Source organism: Syngnathus leptorhynchus, chromosome 16 (genome assembly GCF_054491065.1).
Source record: "Syngnathus leptorhynchus isolate UIUO chromosome 16, UIUO_Slep, whole genome shotgun sequence".
Classification (NCBI taxonomy): domain Eukaryota; kingdom Metazoa; phylum Chordata; class Actinopteri; order Syngnathiformes; family Syngnathidae; genus Syngnathus; species Syngnathus leptorhynchus.
In genome coordinates, this window is record NC_141210.1 from 4,367,215 (window position 1) to 4,382,140 (window position 14,926).

Here is a 14,926-nt window from a genome sequence, read left to right on the forward strand (position 1 = left end):
AAAAATAAAAAGCTTGGCAGCTAAGCCTCTCACATCTGCATCTGATTGGAACCCATTTGGACCAATTCCCCAGTTGCAGTCTGGTGAAGTATTAAGCCTGGATATTGACCAAAATTGCTACTTCAGACCAAAATGGCCGACTTCCTGGTCAATTTCAAGTTAGGGCTCTTGAGATGTTTTCATGAGTCTGGTCATGATCGACTTGTCCACCCAGTTTAGTGACGATCTGTTGCCAGGTGTATTCGGGCATGTTGAGCACCCAAAAAATCCAAGTCAGATAAAGAAATACCACCACAATATTAGGAACAACCTCAATCACTGAACATAGTTCCTTTGTCATAATGTTTTGAATTAGATTGTGTGAGTGTCCCTAATGTTGTGACCTGCTAGCAGTAGCACTAATGACAAATTACCTGAAGCAGTTAATGGCTTTGTATTCATTCATGCCATTCTGTATGAAATTAGAACGTGGCCTCGGTGTGTGACAAAGTAAACACAACGTCAAAACGGGATGATAGACGGCGCCGTGCAGGCGTGCAGATATTAAGCCAAAAGTAATTACACAAAAAAGATAAGCATACGCAGCAGTCATAAAACAACCCGCCATCAATCACAAACAACGTAGGAATTTATTTATTTCTTCATTTTTTTTACCGACCCAGTAATTTAATCGAAAGAATTTGTGCCTTGACTTGCCATAGCAAAGTTAGCAATTGCGCTTCAACATATGTTATGCAATGCCGAGATAACCAAATTTCACCCTCCCTCCGGTGTGTGCGGAGTTACCGTTCTCGTATGAGTGGGATCACTCACCTATGCCCCGCCTCCCCGTCTTCCATTGACTCTCTCGATGTGAGCTTCTAATCATTGTCCAACTGCGGTGTGCTTTCACCACGGGCTTGTTAAGAGAACAAGGCCACACACTGATATCGCACGCCGCTGTGCAATGTAGCCGTACTCTACCGTGTGTGTGTGTGTGTCTCACAAGGTGTTTTTGCACTCTTTTGTTTTGTTTTTTTTGCATTCACGTAGGGGTAGTTGTTGTTTTTTTTGCCTCGCCTGCTGTTTGCATCTTCTGCGCCTTTAATGAGTATGCGTTTTTGCATCTAGGGCTTTGTGATTTGGCGCTGCATGCTGGCGAGGCAGAAAAGATACAGTGTGTGTGTGTGTGTGTGTGTGTGTGTGTGTGTGTGTGTGTGTGTGTGTGTGTGTGTGTGTGTGTGTGTGTGTGTGTGTGTGTGTGTGTGTGTGCGTGAGTCATTCAGCCCTGATGGGAGTTAGTTACACAACTCCCCCCCCCCGACACACACACCCCGCCGCATCAATGGGTGGCATTTAGAAATACGAGCAAGTCAATTGGCAGTGAATCATGTAGCACACGGCTACGAAGCACGTGGGGGGAGGGGGGAGGGGGCGGAGTGACTGATGTCGACATTGACCCAAATGGGCACTGTGCCAGTACAATCTGAGGTGGCAAAAGCACTCACATTCCAATTTAAGTGCACAAAATTCTTATTCTGCCAGTCTAACAGGTCTGGTTAGTTCAGCACCATGGACAGTGACTCAAACTGGCATTGACAGGATATCTCTGATCGCCGACGCACTGGCACATTTCTGATACATTTCACTTTTTTGGGCATATTTAGAGGAGACCTGTGTTTGTGTATTTTTGTTTTTATTTTTATTTTTTTTACTCGAGAGAGGCGATGTCAAGGTGTGCGGTGGAGGAGTATGCTGGAGAGACAACAAGTAACTCTCCAAGCCCCTCTCCAAGCCCCTCTCCAACCCTCATTCATGCCTCTCAGCCTAGCTGGCCGATTAACCCCACGCACCCCCCGCTCCCTCCTGGCTCAAAACCGAAGCCCCTCACTCTCTCGCCGACCACCGCGCATGTCAAATAGCTGCAACCAAACACACGTACAGAGCAGAAACAAAAGTGCAGACTGACAATTAGATTTTTACCATCCTTCCCGTCTGCGTTTCTGACACGAGGTTCCAGCGCAGGAACCCCCCCCCCCCTCGCCTCCTCCCCTGCCGTGAGCTCCGAGTGTAGGAGTCTGTTAACATTTGACACTGTCACAGTTTGTCTCACAAGAGTCCCGCCTCCCAGTACGCGATCACAAGCAGAGCGCCAGTTTTTGTGTGCATGTCAAATTATTAAGCCTTGGAGATCCAACTATCCAAATGTTTTGTGTAGGAATTAAACTCAGAATTAAATAATAATTTTGGCTTTCCTAGCGTGACTTATGCTAGTCGTGGTCAGCTAGCTAGCTGACTCATATTGCTAAGTGATAGCTCCATAGATATCTCTAAAGTTCATTTATTTTCACTTGGCTATGCTTTAGTATCTCCTTTATGTGCTCCAAGAGGATAAGAACCCGGGTCGACACCTCACCTCATATTTACAGCGTGGCCCGGTAGTAAAGCGTCTCCTTTAAGAGAATCAAGGTCTGTCGATTTATCAATAATTTTTACTCCCGCCATCTTCCCCCGTCCAGCGCTGAGCCGGTCGATGATGCCCTTTGGCTTGATGCGCCGAGAACTGGCGTGCGAAGGCTACCCCATCGAGCTGCGCTGCCCGGGGAGCGACGTCATCATGATCGAGACGGCCAACTACGGACGCACGGACGACAAGATCTGCGACGCCGACCCCTTCCAGATGGAGAACGTGCAGTGCTACCTGCCCGACGCCGTCAAGATCATGTCACAAAGGTCCGTCTGCACCGTGTTCATATACACTCACAGGCCACTTCATTAGGTACACCTTCACATTCAATTTTCCATCCAGTATGTAAATAAATCTGACTTTACAAAAATAATAATACAATAAAATGTGTTGTGTGGGTATAAAATGGCACTACATCCAACTGTTTGTATTATTTTGGTTGCCTTGGAACAAAAAAGTAATATGCCAAACATGTTTAATCTCATCTGGTCACTGTTTACTATACTGGACCAGGTGTAGGAATGGGCGCGTCCCAGTAACTGGTGTCAGTTTTGTAGCGATATGGCCTTTTTAGATATCGAGTACTTGAGGAAGCTGCCGATACCAGTTTCCGGTACAGCTTACTTAAGGCAAAGAAAATCCTTACATTACTTCCTTTTCGGCAGGAGTTGATACCTACACACTAGCTAGTTAACTAGACAGTTAAGTCCTCGTTGGCAGGAGTTGATGCGTAACTAGCTAGATAGTCAGCTAGCTAGAAAGGAGAGGTACTTGGTGGAAAAAGTTTGAGAACCACTGACCTTGAATGTCTTCCATCTCTGCTTTGAGCCGTTTGATTCCTCTGTGAGCAAATCACTCAAGTCAGCATCCTTGTGCTAGTGTGTCTCGCTACGAATGCATATATATATTTATTTTATTGTTTCAAGTGCCTTTGTAAGACTTCTCGCCCATGCTCTCTGCGTTCCGCACCCGCTTCCTCTGAGCCAGGCTCGGATCAATGCGAAGCCTCTCCCCGCTATCCATCACGCATGTAATGGAGGCGCGAGGGGGGGGGGGGGGGGGGGGGGGTAAAGGTAAGCTCTCTCTCGGAGGGAAAGAACCGAGCGGGCAAAGCAAGGAGAACTAGCGCTAAACATGACGGCGAGATGGCGTGAATGCACCGGAGGTTTAAGAGACAACACGACAGAAATGCTTAAACACGCCATTATGTGTGCGTGTGTGTGAGAAGGCATGAAGCCGTGAGCTTTAGACGGAGGTGGTGTCGTGTGCATACGAATGGTCCCCCCCCCACCCCTTCCTCCTTCTCCCCCTCCCAGTTCACATGTGGCGAGGAGTGTTTGCCTTCGTCCTTCCATGTTCTCTCACCTCTAATTGCTCCCACTCACAATCCCCCACGAGACGGGAGGCTCTCACGTCACTCCCCCCCTCCCATCTGGTGCGGCTGTCACATGATATAGTCCAGTGTGAAAGTGCTTCCTCCCCTCATCTTCCTATCATCTTTTTTGGACACAGGTGTTGCACTCTGGGTATTTATAGGTGCTATTATTTATTTATTTATTTATTGTTATTATTATTATTATTATTCCTCTGTTCCTGTTTTTTCTTTTTGATGTGATCATTCCTCTCTTCTTCCGTCCAGGTGTAACAACCGCACTCAGTGCGTGGTGGTGGCCGGGTCCGACGTGTTCCCAGACCCCTGCCCCGGCACCTACAAATACTTGGAGATCCAATACGAGTGCGTCCCCTACAGTGAGTACACTCGCTTTTTCACAAACGTTTCACGAGAGCATCCCGCTTGAGTTTCCCAACCCCCCCACCGCTCCCTTTGCCGCTCTTGCGTCAACCCTTCAAAGTCCTCATGATACTCAGACACGCGCATTGTGTGGATGGTGCACACAAAACACACTAAGACACACACTGTAAAAGGTTTCGCACTCATTCCATGGCCATCGGCTCTCGCAAGAATTATTATTATTAAAAAAAGCAAATTCTGCAAAACAGTAGATAAATACTTAAGTGCAAAGCAAACCAGTGATTCATATTTTTTTGATTCATTATTTCATTCATATATCTTTTTTTAATTAATCGGTCAATTAATCGATGATTGAAATTTTATTCTACCAAATAAAAACAATCCATCTCGAGCTCTATTTCAGAGTTTTATTTTTCTCAATGTGAATCAAGGTGACAGGAAAAAAAAAACGTTGACTGCAAATTGTGCTAATTTTCCAAGAACTGAAATGTCAGGAGAGAATTCGAACACAAACGCGTCATACGGCAGCACACCGTCACTTAACGTCGCCATGGAAACACCCCGTGTCACACACACACACACACACACACACACACACACACACACACACACACACACACACACACACACTTTTGTTTTTCTTTACATAGACAGGCAAAAGGATTTATAGGCTTTGTGTTGAACCTCCCTCATGTAAAAATGTGCTCTAACACACACTTTGGTGTTACTCCACTCAATCGATCCTTCCACTATACAGGATCGCCTGACGGCAGGGGGAGGAGCCTCGGCCCGGATGTGTGGGTGCAAATGGTGTTAAAGTGAGGGGTGGTTTGGGAGTTGGTCAGGTTGTCTTTGTTTTTTTTGTTTTTTTTATTCCCCCCCTCAGGTGCCAGCGAAGCATGAGGATGACGCCGCTAACCTGCTTGGCTTTCTTCTACTTCCTCCTCATGGCCTCACTCTCAGGTCTCCGCTCGATTTCATTAGTGCTCACCTACCCTGTTTATCCTCAGAGCTCCTCAAATCTGACCCCCGCCCCGCCCTCATCATTCTTCCATTCCAAACGCTCCCTCCATCGGCGTGCTCTCTCTCTTCTCTTTCTTCTTTGCAGGTGAAAAGCTTTCAGGGAAGCTGAAAGAAACTCAGGGAGTTGCAAGCGCTTCTTTTATGCCCCGCCCCTTTCCTCTGCTCACTGCTTTCGCACCTTTCAGTTTACCTTGTGAGGGAATGATAGAGCGGCCGCCGATAAGAAAAACCTGTTTTCATGCTTGGGAAGTGTAAATGTCCTCTCCAGTGTCCTCCGCCCCTCGCGCTCTTCTCCTGTGATGTTACGCAACACAAAACAGAAAAGTCTGTTTTTTTGATCGCTGGATTTGTCGTTGTCGGCTTGCGTTCAAGGTAGCTGGGGAATATTTTTGCCGATCCACACAAACTTGGTGGATGTGTCTAGCATAACGGGATGTGCAAAAGAAGTCCAGGAGTTGAACAGGAAGGCCGCCATTTTGGTTTGGAGCCGCCATCTTGAGCAAATTCCCACACTCTTATTGTGATAAGATTCAACTGGGGTCCACTAACTATAAGTTTTTCAATAATTTTTTTTTTTTTGGAGCGCATGCTCTGATCTGTCACAGAGGTCGCAGGAAACGCGCCTAGCTTTGTCGTACTCGGCTTCCCGTCTTTGTGCATGCTCACCTTGTCCTCTTCCCGCCGGCTGGCTGCTTGTTCTATTGCCGTAAAGCAATCAAGCGGATAATTAAAGAGCTGCTGACTTGCATTTTTTTTTCTTGCTCCTTGCATACTGGGTTCTCAGGGAAAAGAGAGGGGGGGGGGAAAAAAAAAAAGACAAACTTTGTCGATTGAATCTGAAGAACGGCACGACTTAGAAAATTGGAAACTGATCCCCTTCTGTGATGAGAGGTCTGTCTGAAATGAGAAAGAGAAGTCAATTACTCCCGTCCTCTCACAAAAAAAAACTAACCCGCGCATTCCGAAGCGCTCATCCCAAACACTTCAAGTCGGTCACCCGCCACTCAACTCGGTCACTTTTAATTACCAGCGAGGAGGAGGGGCGATGAGCGGTTCCTTTCCGTTCTGCCTCAGTAGAGATTTGTCAAGATTAATTGAATTTGCTGCTTCTAATCGCTCCGGTGTTGCCCCCGTCGTTCACTCACCGTCTGGCAAACGCTCGGCTCACACTTTTTGTTTTGGTGACTCATGTCGGATGAGATGTTTACCAGTCACCTGAAAACGGGGACGTGACAGCAGGAAATGACACGCACATCTCTGATAGGACACGCTTGTTTGGCTCGCGTACGATCGCCTGGACAACAACAGCTGTGTGAGCCTAATTACCGATAAGACTGAGTCACACGAAACGATTTCGATTTCTTTTGCATGTTTGAAGGTGTGATGAATACAAAAGCATTCATGAAATTGTCCATTTGTAAATTGCATTGGTTAGCGATATTGAACACATTCATTTCAAGCCTGACAGACCTTTTAATTATTTAACCACATTGGCGTTTCCATTTCATAGCATTTTTATTGACATTGAACCTTAAACACAAACAATTCCACAGAAAATGACAGTCGTCCCAAAACTTTTGTCCACCTTTTTCCGTCTCGGTTTCACGCGACTGTAAACGCTCCCCCGTTCCATTAAGACATCGCCGATCAATCGGTGTGTTGCTACCGCTGCGCCATTAACACACACGTACACAAAGTCAAAGTAAATCTACCTCACGAGAGGTTGCCACCTGTCCTCCCCGCCGCCCCGGAGCGCGGCACTTCATCATTATCGATTTCCCCCCCACCCCCTCCCACCCCCAGCACCTCGCTCTCCGGTGGGGCTATCCGCTGCGGCCGGGTCCGAGCCATTAGACCATTTCACCGGCTGTGATTTATCTTGTTAATATGCATCCAGTTAGCCGCGGTTTTAAAAGTGTCTACATGGGCTTTAAAAGTGGTGGATCGCCACTCGGCCTCACACTGTCCAACGTTTACGTTTATATTTGCATCCGTACATCGATTGTGGCCCGTATACAAAAAGGCTAGAATAGGGACTAATAACCTGGGGAGCGGCCTTATATAGCTACGGCAACAGTAATATTGTTCTTTGCGGAGGATAAAGAAGATGTGTCTCTGTGAGTTCTATTACTCGTCAAAATGGATCGCACGACTATTTCATGTTAAAATATCCTTTGATGAAAGGGTTACACGTCGTCATTAAGCTACAATTGTACTGATCCAACTCACTTGACATTAAAAGAGGCTGCGGGTAGCCCCTGAACCTCACACACACACACACACACACACACACACACACACACACACACACACACTACTTTCGGCTCTAATACGACACATTTTCAGCAAACTGTATTAAGTATTGTCCTTCGATGTTTGTGCAAATGAGACGCTTTTGTTAAAGGAGCGAGAGGCTGAAGAAACTGGAGAGGACGCATTACGACGGCACAATTGTGTGTGTGTGTGCGATTGTGTGTCTTTTGCTGTTGCTCATTAGAGTAGGAGTAATTGATAGGCTTGTAGAAAGCATTGAGCAGAGTGATTAAGGAGAGCGAGGGCCGCGGTTTATTTCTCAAAAGGGCTCTGAAAAGTCGAGGAAGCCTGAAGCAATCACGCAAGCGACCGAGGTGGCCTTAAACTCGCCTGCGTGCATCGTGAATAGTCTGCGTCGCTGTTTGTCCTCAGGTAGCCACACGTGTTGAATCTCTCTCTGTGTGCTCTCCATCTTCTTCTGTTTTTTCTCCTCAGGACCATCGGCAGAAAAGAAAATCAAGTAAACAGACGTCTGCCCGCTCTTCTACCCTTTTCTTCTTTGCAGCCTTCTTTTTTTTCCTCTTTTGACATCATGCCACCTTCACTCCATGATTGAAATCATTTAGAAAAAATTTAGTTGGCTGGACAAAAACATAGGTTATAATAATAATATTGATGATGATAATAATAATAATTTAGCATTAATATTGAAGCACAGCTATTATAACCAGCTAACCCATTTCTATATATTTCATTCATATATTTCATGTTACATTTCATAATATTGATGATGATAATAATAATTTAGCATGAATATTGAAGCACAGCCATTATAACCAGCTAACCCATTTCTTGCTAGCGCTAACTTTTTTGCTAGTTATTACCCTTTGATGGATGAAAATCTTCACCCAACATCAAATACTCGCTGAACCAAATTCTTAGCATAAAATGCTATTCTACTTTTTAGCCCCAACTGAGTGAGCCCCTTTGAGTGCCTCTTGGGGGGGGGGGGGGAAGATGAGCTAGTGCCAATATGGAACTGAAAATGAGTCAAGTTGACATCAAGCAGTGCACTTCAATGAATCCAGCACACAAATTTTTCCCACATTTGGTAGCTTTTGATGTTCATCCTCTTACTTGAACTTGTTTCATTGTTCGGCCCAAAATATGCAGTTCCGTGTTTTTCACTTTATTCCCCAATGGCGACCCCCGACCGTTTACTGGGAACCCAAACGATTTTCGCTGTTCCGTTGCACCCCGAGTGGAGACAACAAACATATTGACAGGCTTAGCCTTCCAAAAGGATTGTTCCCCCGGCCGAACCGGCCCGTATGCTCGCTCGATGTATGCTGCGACGGGCGTGACCTCACCCCTCGCCCGTTATGTTTAATAGAAAAGGAGCGATTACGCTGCCATCAAGGCAGTAATTGAGAGCCAGCGTGGTGGCTGACACTTTAACTCGTCACGCCTCCGAATGTGGAAAGCCCGGAGCGGCATTATGGCGGCTTTCTTCGTTTCGGGCTCAATGGATAAAGATGGCTCCCGATAATGGCAGTATAGTGGGGTCGCTGTTTTGTGGGTGGAAGGAGACCCCTCAGTCATGCCCTTCCCTTTTTTTTTTTTTTTTTTATTTGCCCTTTGTTTGTTCTCCTCTGTGACGAGCCAGCAACGTTTAGGCGAGCCAAAGATGAGGCGCTCGTGTTTTCTTTGGCGCCGCTTTGGTGTATCGTACGCCCGCCAAAAAGCGGCGCGTCCTTTATTTGAGATGGGGGGGGGGCGTCAATGTCAACGCCAACTGTACTTGGAGATAGTGAAAAGGAGAGGATTCCATCTCCACCTGTACAATCAGGCTCTGTCTGGTTTTTAACATTTAATATCAAATTATATTGTACATTTAAATTTGATAATATATTTTTGAAGCAACTAAAAATGTGCCCATCCCTGATCTTGCATTTCCATTTCTCCTTCATTCTTTTTTCCTGTCTTCTTTTGCCTCCACAGTTGAAGAGGACTTCCAGCAGGAAAGAGAAAGATTGTTTTTCCCTCCAGCAGGTCTTGCAGGCGCCGGCCCTTCGGGGAGGGGTGTGGCAAAACCCGAGGGGTGGAGGTCGGGTCGAGAGTGTGTTGTGGGGGGGGCTCGGCATTATTGATGAAGTTGAACTGAATTTCCAAGCTAGCTCAGGCAATTTCTTCCCCTTCTCCTCATATTTCTGTCGCCTTGAGAAGCAAAATGACAGACAAGATAAGTTAGATGAGAGAAAGGCCAGCCTTTTTTTTAATCTCTCTTTTCCCTCCCCCGCTCCTTTCGTTCTCCTTTCCCTCCCTCTCTCTCTCCCTCCGCTGTCTGTCTATTTTTATCTCTCTGTCTCCCTCTTTTTTTCCGACGCTTGAATAGAAGTGGATCAAAAAGGTAACGACCGCTATGAACATAACAACCACAGCTCGCCCCCCCTCCTCCTCCCCCCCCCCCCCCCCTCCCCTCCCCCATAATCCTTCCTACAACCCGGCACCTTGTGTTGTGTGCTCATGACGTCCAGATCCTCCTCCCCACCCCTCCGCCGTCTTCTTCTTTCTGTCTCTCTGGAGTCTATAACCAAAAAATCTAAAATCCTTCTAGATGTCCACGTGATGGCAGCGAGCTGAAAATCGCACACACTCTCTTGGCCCCCTTTCAAAATAATCAATGAGAGATAAACTGGACATGGGTTCATTTTTTTTCCCCCTCTAATGAAAGCACTCGCACTCAATCATCTCATTCCCACATGCCAACGAAGTCTTTTTTTTTTCTCCCTACTCTGGGAATAAAAAGATATTTGTCTCATTTTGTTTGTCCAAGCGACATGCTAACCGGGCTAAGCTAGATTCCATCTCCAGGTTCATCACGTCCGTCATCACCTTTCTTTTTCCTCTCATCTTTCCTTGGTCGGTTTATCTCTCAGACCGTCGGCCGTTCAAGCGGCATCAATTTGCACCCCCCCCCCCCCTTCTCCTCTTTTCTTCTTTCTACAGTGTGCCAGCGCCTTGTCTTTGCTTTCTTTTTCTTTTACTGCAAGCTCATCCGACCCTTTCTCGAGCCCCGTGCCCGGGGGTCCGGAGAGGACGAGAAAAGCGGTACGCGGTCACCGCGTGAGGAGTACTCAGAGCTCCTTGTAATGCAGCCAGGGCCTTTCTAAAGAGCCCCAATCAGCCTCAATCACGAGCGGCTCCAAAATAAATCGTCCCCGACCGCCACTCTTTGAGGCGGACGGCAAAGAGTTGCCATCAGCGCTTGTCCTCCAGGGTCAGAAATGTCGGCCAAAACTTTTGAAATGTACTGATTAGAAGAGACCAAATGGGAGGAGAGATGAGCTAATGAAATACTAATGTTTTTTTCTTTTCTTTTTAATCATCTCAGAGGAGATTTGAAAGGAATAGAAATATGTTAACGATGTAATACAAGTTTAAAAGGGGTTTCATTTATTGTATTATTAATTTCGACCAAATTATGCGGCCAAAAATGCAGCGATGATAAATCAAAATATAGCATAGTAGCATAGCATCGCATAGCATAGAACTATAAACATGTAAAATGACGGCCCGGCTTAGGAGTTCGTCCGCCTTAAGCTTTCGCAGTAGTAAAGTCGATTCAACCTCCAGTGTAGGTCAACCTCGGCTTTGCGCTGGAGAAACTCTCATGTCCGATGTAAAAAAAAAAAAAAAACTCTAATAAAAAAAAACAATTAAACGAAACGAAGCATTTTAGGAAAAGTACAAACGAATCCAAATGAACAAACCCCTGGTGGACAAAAAGTATTCACTGAGACTGTCGACATCTATAGTACATCCATTTTAGATGTTTTTGATTGAGGTCGCGCACTTTTTTTCTCATGGCAATGTTTTTCCCATTGATCCCTGTCTGGCCCCCGTGCCTTTTTAGGGGGGGGGTATCAGCTCGGGAATCAGCTGTTAGACCATCAAGTGGTCAAAGGAACCCTTTGTCTGTCCATGAACGTGTCCCACATTTCTTTCCCAGCACCAGCAGCCATCTTAGCTCTTCATGCAGAGGCATCGCACGACACCAACCCTTCCTTCCTTCCTTCCTCCTTCCTCGTCCTCCTCACTCGACCGGTTGTTGTTTACTCCTCTTCCTCCCACTAACACTAAGAGGAAAACAGCGTTTTTCCTCTGTTAGCTCACCTCTATGTGATTTTAACATTCCAGACCCTTCTTGCACGCAAATGTCCAATTAATGGTGTTTGTTTGGGATTGGGATGACTTCTGGGACGGCGTCGGTGTGGTGACTTGAAATGCATTTGCCGTGTTTGGACCTGCCGTCTATTTTAAGAGCGAGTGTCACGCACCTCTTCTTCTCGCCATCGCTTCTTTTCACCTCCATACGCCTGACAGTCACACGGGGCGCCCTTCTCTCGTCATCATGCGTTCCTTTTAAAAAAAAATTCCCCCTGCCACGACCGACCCAACCTCCGTGCTGTAATTTTTCTTCTCGAAACGGAAGAAAACATGCCCGGGAGGAGTAGGTGCGTAAATTGCGCTCGAGTCGCCACCTGTGATTTGTAAAAGTGAATGGCAAAGGAGTGAAGAGGTGCACCGTTGCATTGTGAGATCAAGGCACAGCCGTCGCTATGGAGACGACGGGCTGCGAGCCTCATTAGGATTGACCCTCGGCATTTTAACGTGCTCGTGACGGCGATGGCGACAGAGTGAAGGACAGGTGGAGATAGTGATTCAATTGCAAGTGCTCGACCTTTTCACAGACATTTTTTCCACGTCGTCATAACATCAATTAATATAACCGTCCCGTTTGCCTGTGAATGGAAATTATTTTGTTTCCAATTCAAATATTCATAACCTATTTAATAAAAAGGAACGCGACCAAATTCATTTGAATTCAATTCAATATTTGTTCACCGAGCAGGGTCACTGTGTGTTTTAGCTAATCATTTTGGCTCGCAAGTTGGATTTGGTTTAGCTACTGATAGATGATAGTCTTTGGAACTCAGTAGATTTTAGGGTTAGGGGTTAGGGTTAACCCTAGTTTTTACCCCTTGTTGGATCAAAAATTTGATCCGGTCATGTTTTGTTGAGAGCCATTGAGTGAACTACAAGTGGGTTATTTACGTCAAAGCTCTCTCTCTTTTCGAATCTGCCGCCACTTGCGCCTTTAGTCTGTCAAGGCACAGAATGGCCTCCTGTCATCTGTAGCCCGAGTAGACGCATCCCAGCCAACATGGTTGTCATCTGGCATCGCCCGGAGGCCGATAAGGCTCGCTGGCAAACGGCCGCTATCTGCTCTCGGCGAAAAGTATTCTCCGGGGTGGACGTTTGACTCGATAAAGGCTCCGATTTGACACCTGCCTCCTGCCGCCGTCTGAAAAACGCATGCATTGTGTGTGTGGGTGTGAGAAAAAGCGTGTACGCGTCTTTGTGTGTTTTTCAATCCATTGACTCCGCCCCCTTGTAGTCTGAAGGAAACAGAAGAAGCGCACTCAGCATTTCTCTTGTCACTTTGTTGCTCCTCAGCAGGTTAACTTTAACTCTAAATTCTCATTTTACAGGAAATAACTCATTTATCACTTCTTACTCCACTTTGCTCTCGCTCGCTCTCTCTCTTTCTCTCTCTTCCTTTTTTCCATCATGCAGAACACACTCCCGAGCTCCACACTGATGTTTTTTACTCAGAAATCTTAGTAGCATAATTTGTCCCCAACAAAAATTCTATTTTACAAAAACATTGCCGTATCATTCTTTTTGTCCCTGTGGAGTTGCCGTACAACCAACAGTGTACATTGGATCCTTACAAGCCTTAGTTTGTAGTTTTTTATTTTTAATCTTTATTCTAAGTTTGCAAATATCACATACACCATTTATTCATTCATGAAGCACTTTTTGTTTTCCCCAGTCCAAACTATTTAGTACCACTACCTCAGAGAATTAGACACACAGATTGGACGATAGGAAATCACATTCTCCCACTCCCCGACTGTAACCCCCTTTCATGCCCATTAACTTTTCAGCATGTGGCTGGGGGTAGCGTGTCGCGCTCCATTCTGCCCCCTGCTGCCCATGCACCGTATCTGCCAGTAACAGGTGCAGAATTCAATTAAAGCAGCAGGCGCTACGCAGTAGGTCAGAAGGGGCAGGAAAGCAAAGCGGTGACTTTCAGATTAAAAGAAAACATACCACACTAAAGTTACCGGTTAGACCGATTAAATTGTTGTACAATACATGAATTAATCAATTGAGTATAAATCACACACACTCACACATATACACACAATTCCAATATGATGTAGTGCTAAAGCTGTTGTATTTATTTATACTTGTACTGGATGCATCATGGAGCATCCAAAATGAAAATCCTCAATTTACCCCCTTGCAACTCACCTTTTAATTGTTTTACAAGTCATTTAGAAAATGATTCCTTCTCACTCAGGGGAGCCTGCATATCCCCCCTCCAAAATTCATTTTTGAATGTTGACTCATATTGACAAGAAGCGGGCTGACCTGTGCCTGCGCAAAGGACTATGGAGATGAATAGTCAATTATTACAGCAGCATTTTCCCCGTCTGCACAGCGCTAATGGCCGTGGAAGAGTGTAATAGCAAAAAAAAAAAAAGTCTGTCTTTTTAATCCCTGATAAGGTGAATTTCATTCGCCATCTGGCTAGTTTGCAGGCTAAAGAAGTGCCGGCCGTCACAAACAACAAGATTGCCACTCTAACAAGAATTAATCGATTTAATCTAACTGCCTGGCGTAAATCCGCGCTAACCTGGTCTAACCAGACCCGCATAATACCTAATCCGAGTATTTATGCTTAATACCCAATGCCTGTTACTTAATACCTCATTCATACTGTGACCATAATAGCGTTGTGTACTATAAGATTGCTGCTGGGTTTTCCCGCTGCTGCAATCATCATTTAGTTAGAGGGCAAGAGAGGGAAGTGTGGTAAACAGGAAGTGTGTCTGGGGTAATGTCAATTAGCTTGATGCTAACGCTAATATGAAACAACGGACTAACAAAACTAGCATCGATATCTTGATGCGACGGTGCATAGTCAGATCATGTGATCTGACTTGAGTTTTAAAAATACAAGCCATTTTTTTTCCGTCGATTTGTTGGCTTTATTTTGACTTAAGAGCAAATATTCAACATACAAACGCTACATGACTGTGAACTCAACTCAATTTGTCTGATAACAAGCAGCAGTGTGGCGGAGTATAAACAGTTAATCACGAAAGAGGATCAATGTCATTTCCGTGATTTGAGATACAAGCAGTCTGTAATGTTATTGCTCTCAGTCCCATAAAATGGAGGCCGGCACCAATTTAGGACAAGGCTATTTGGGGGGGGGGGGGGGGGGGGGGGGGCACTAATAGGTGCAGTAATGGACTGATTTTGGCCAGGACGTTGATGTTTTGTGTCGTGCATAATAAAACCGCTCTCGGCCA

General features: G+C 45.7%; 1 protein-coding gene across 7 annotated transcripts in view; it reads left to right on the forward strand.

Annotated features, from left to right (window-relative positions):
- The window catches only part of adgrl1a (adhesion G protein-coupled receptor L1a), a 123,840-nt gene that overhangs the window by 87,916 nt on the left and 20,998 nt on the right, over nucleotides 1–14,926 (forward strand). For 6 of the 7 annotated variants that reach the window (XM_085933115.1, XM_085933114.1, XM_085933119.1 and 3 more), the window contains 2 exons: nucleotides 2,499–2,712; nucleotides 4,086–4,195. In XM_085933115.1, coding sequence (XP_085789241.1) covers nucleotides 2,499–2,712; nucleotides 4,086–4,195 — 324 coding nt within the window. Of the gene's footprint in view, nucleotides 1–2,498; nucleotides 2,713–4,085; nucleotides 5,163–14,926 lie in introns of those variants that run through there. The other variant, XM_085933121.1, reaches the window with a different exon arrangement.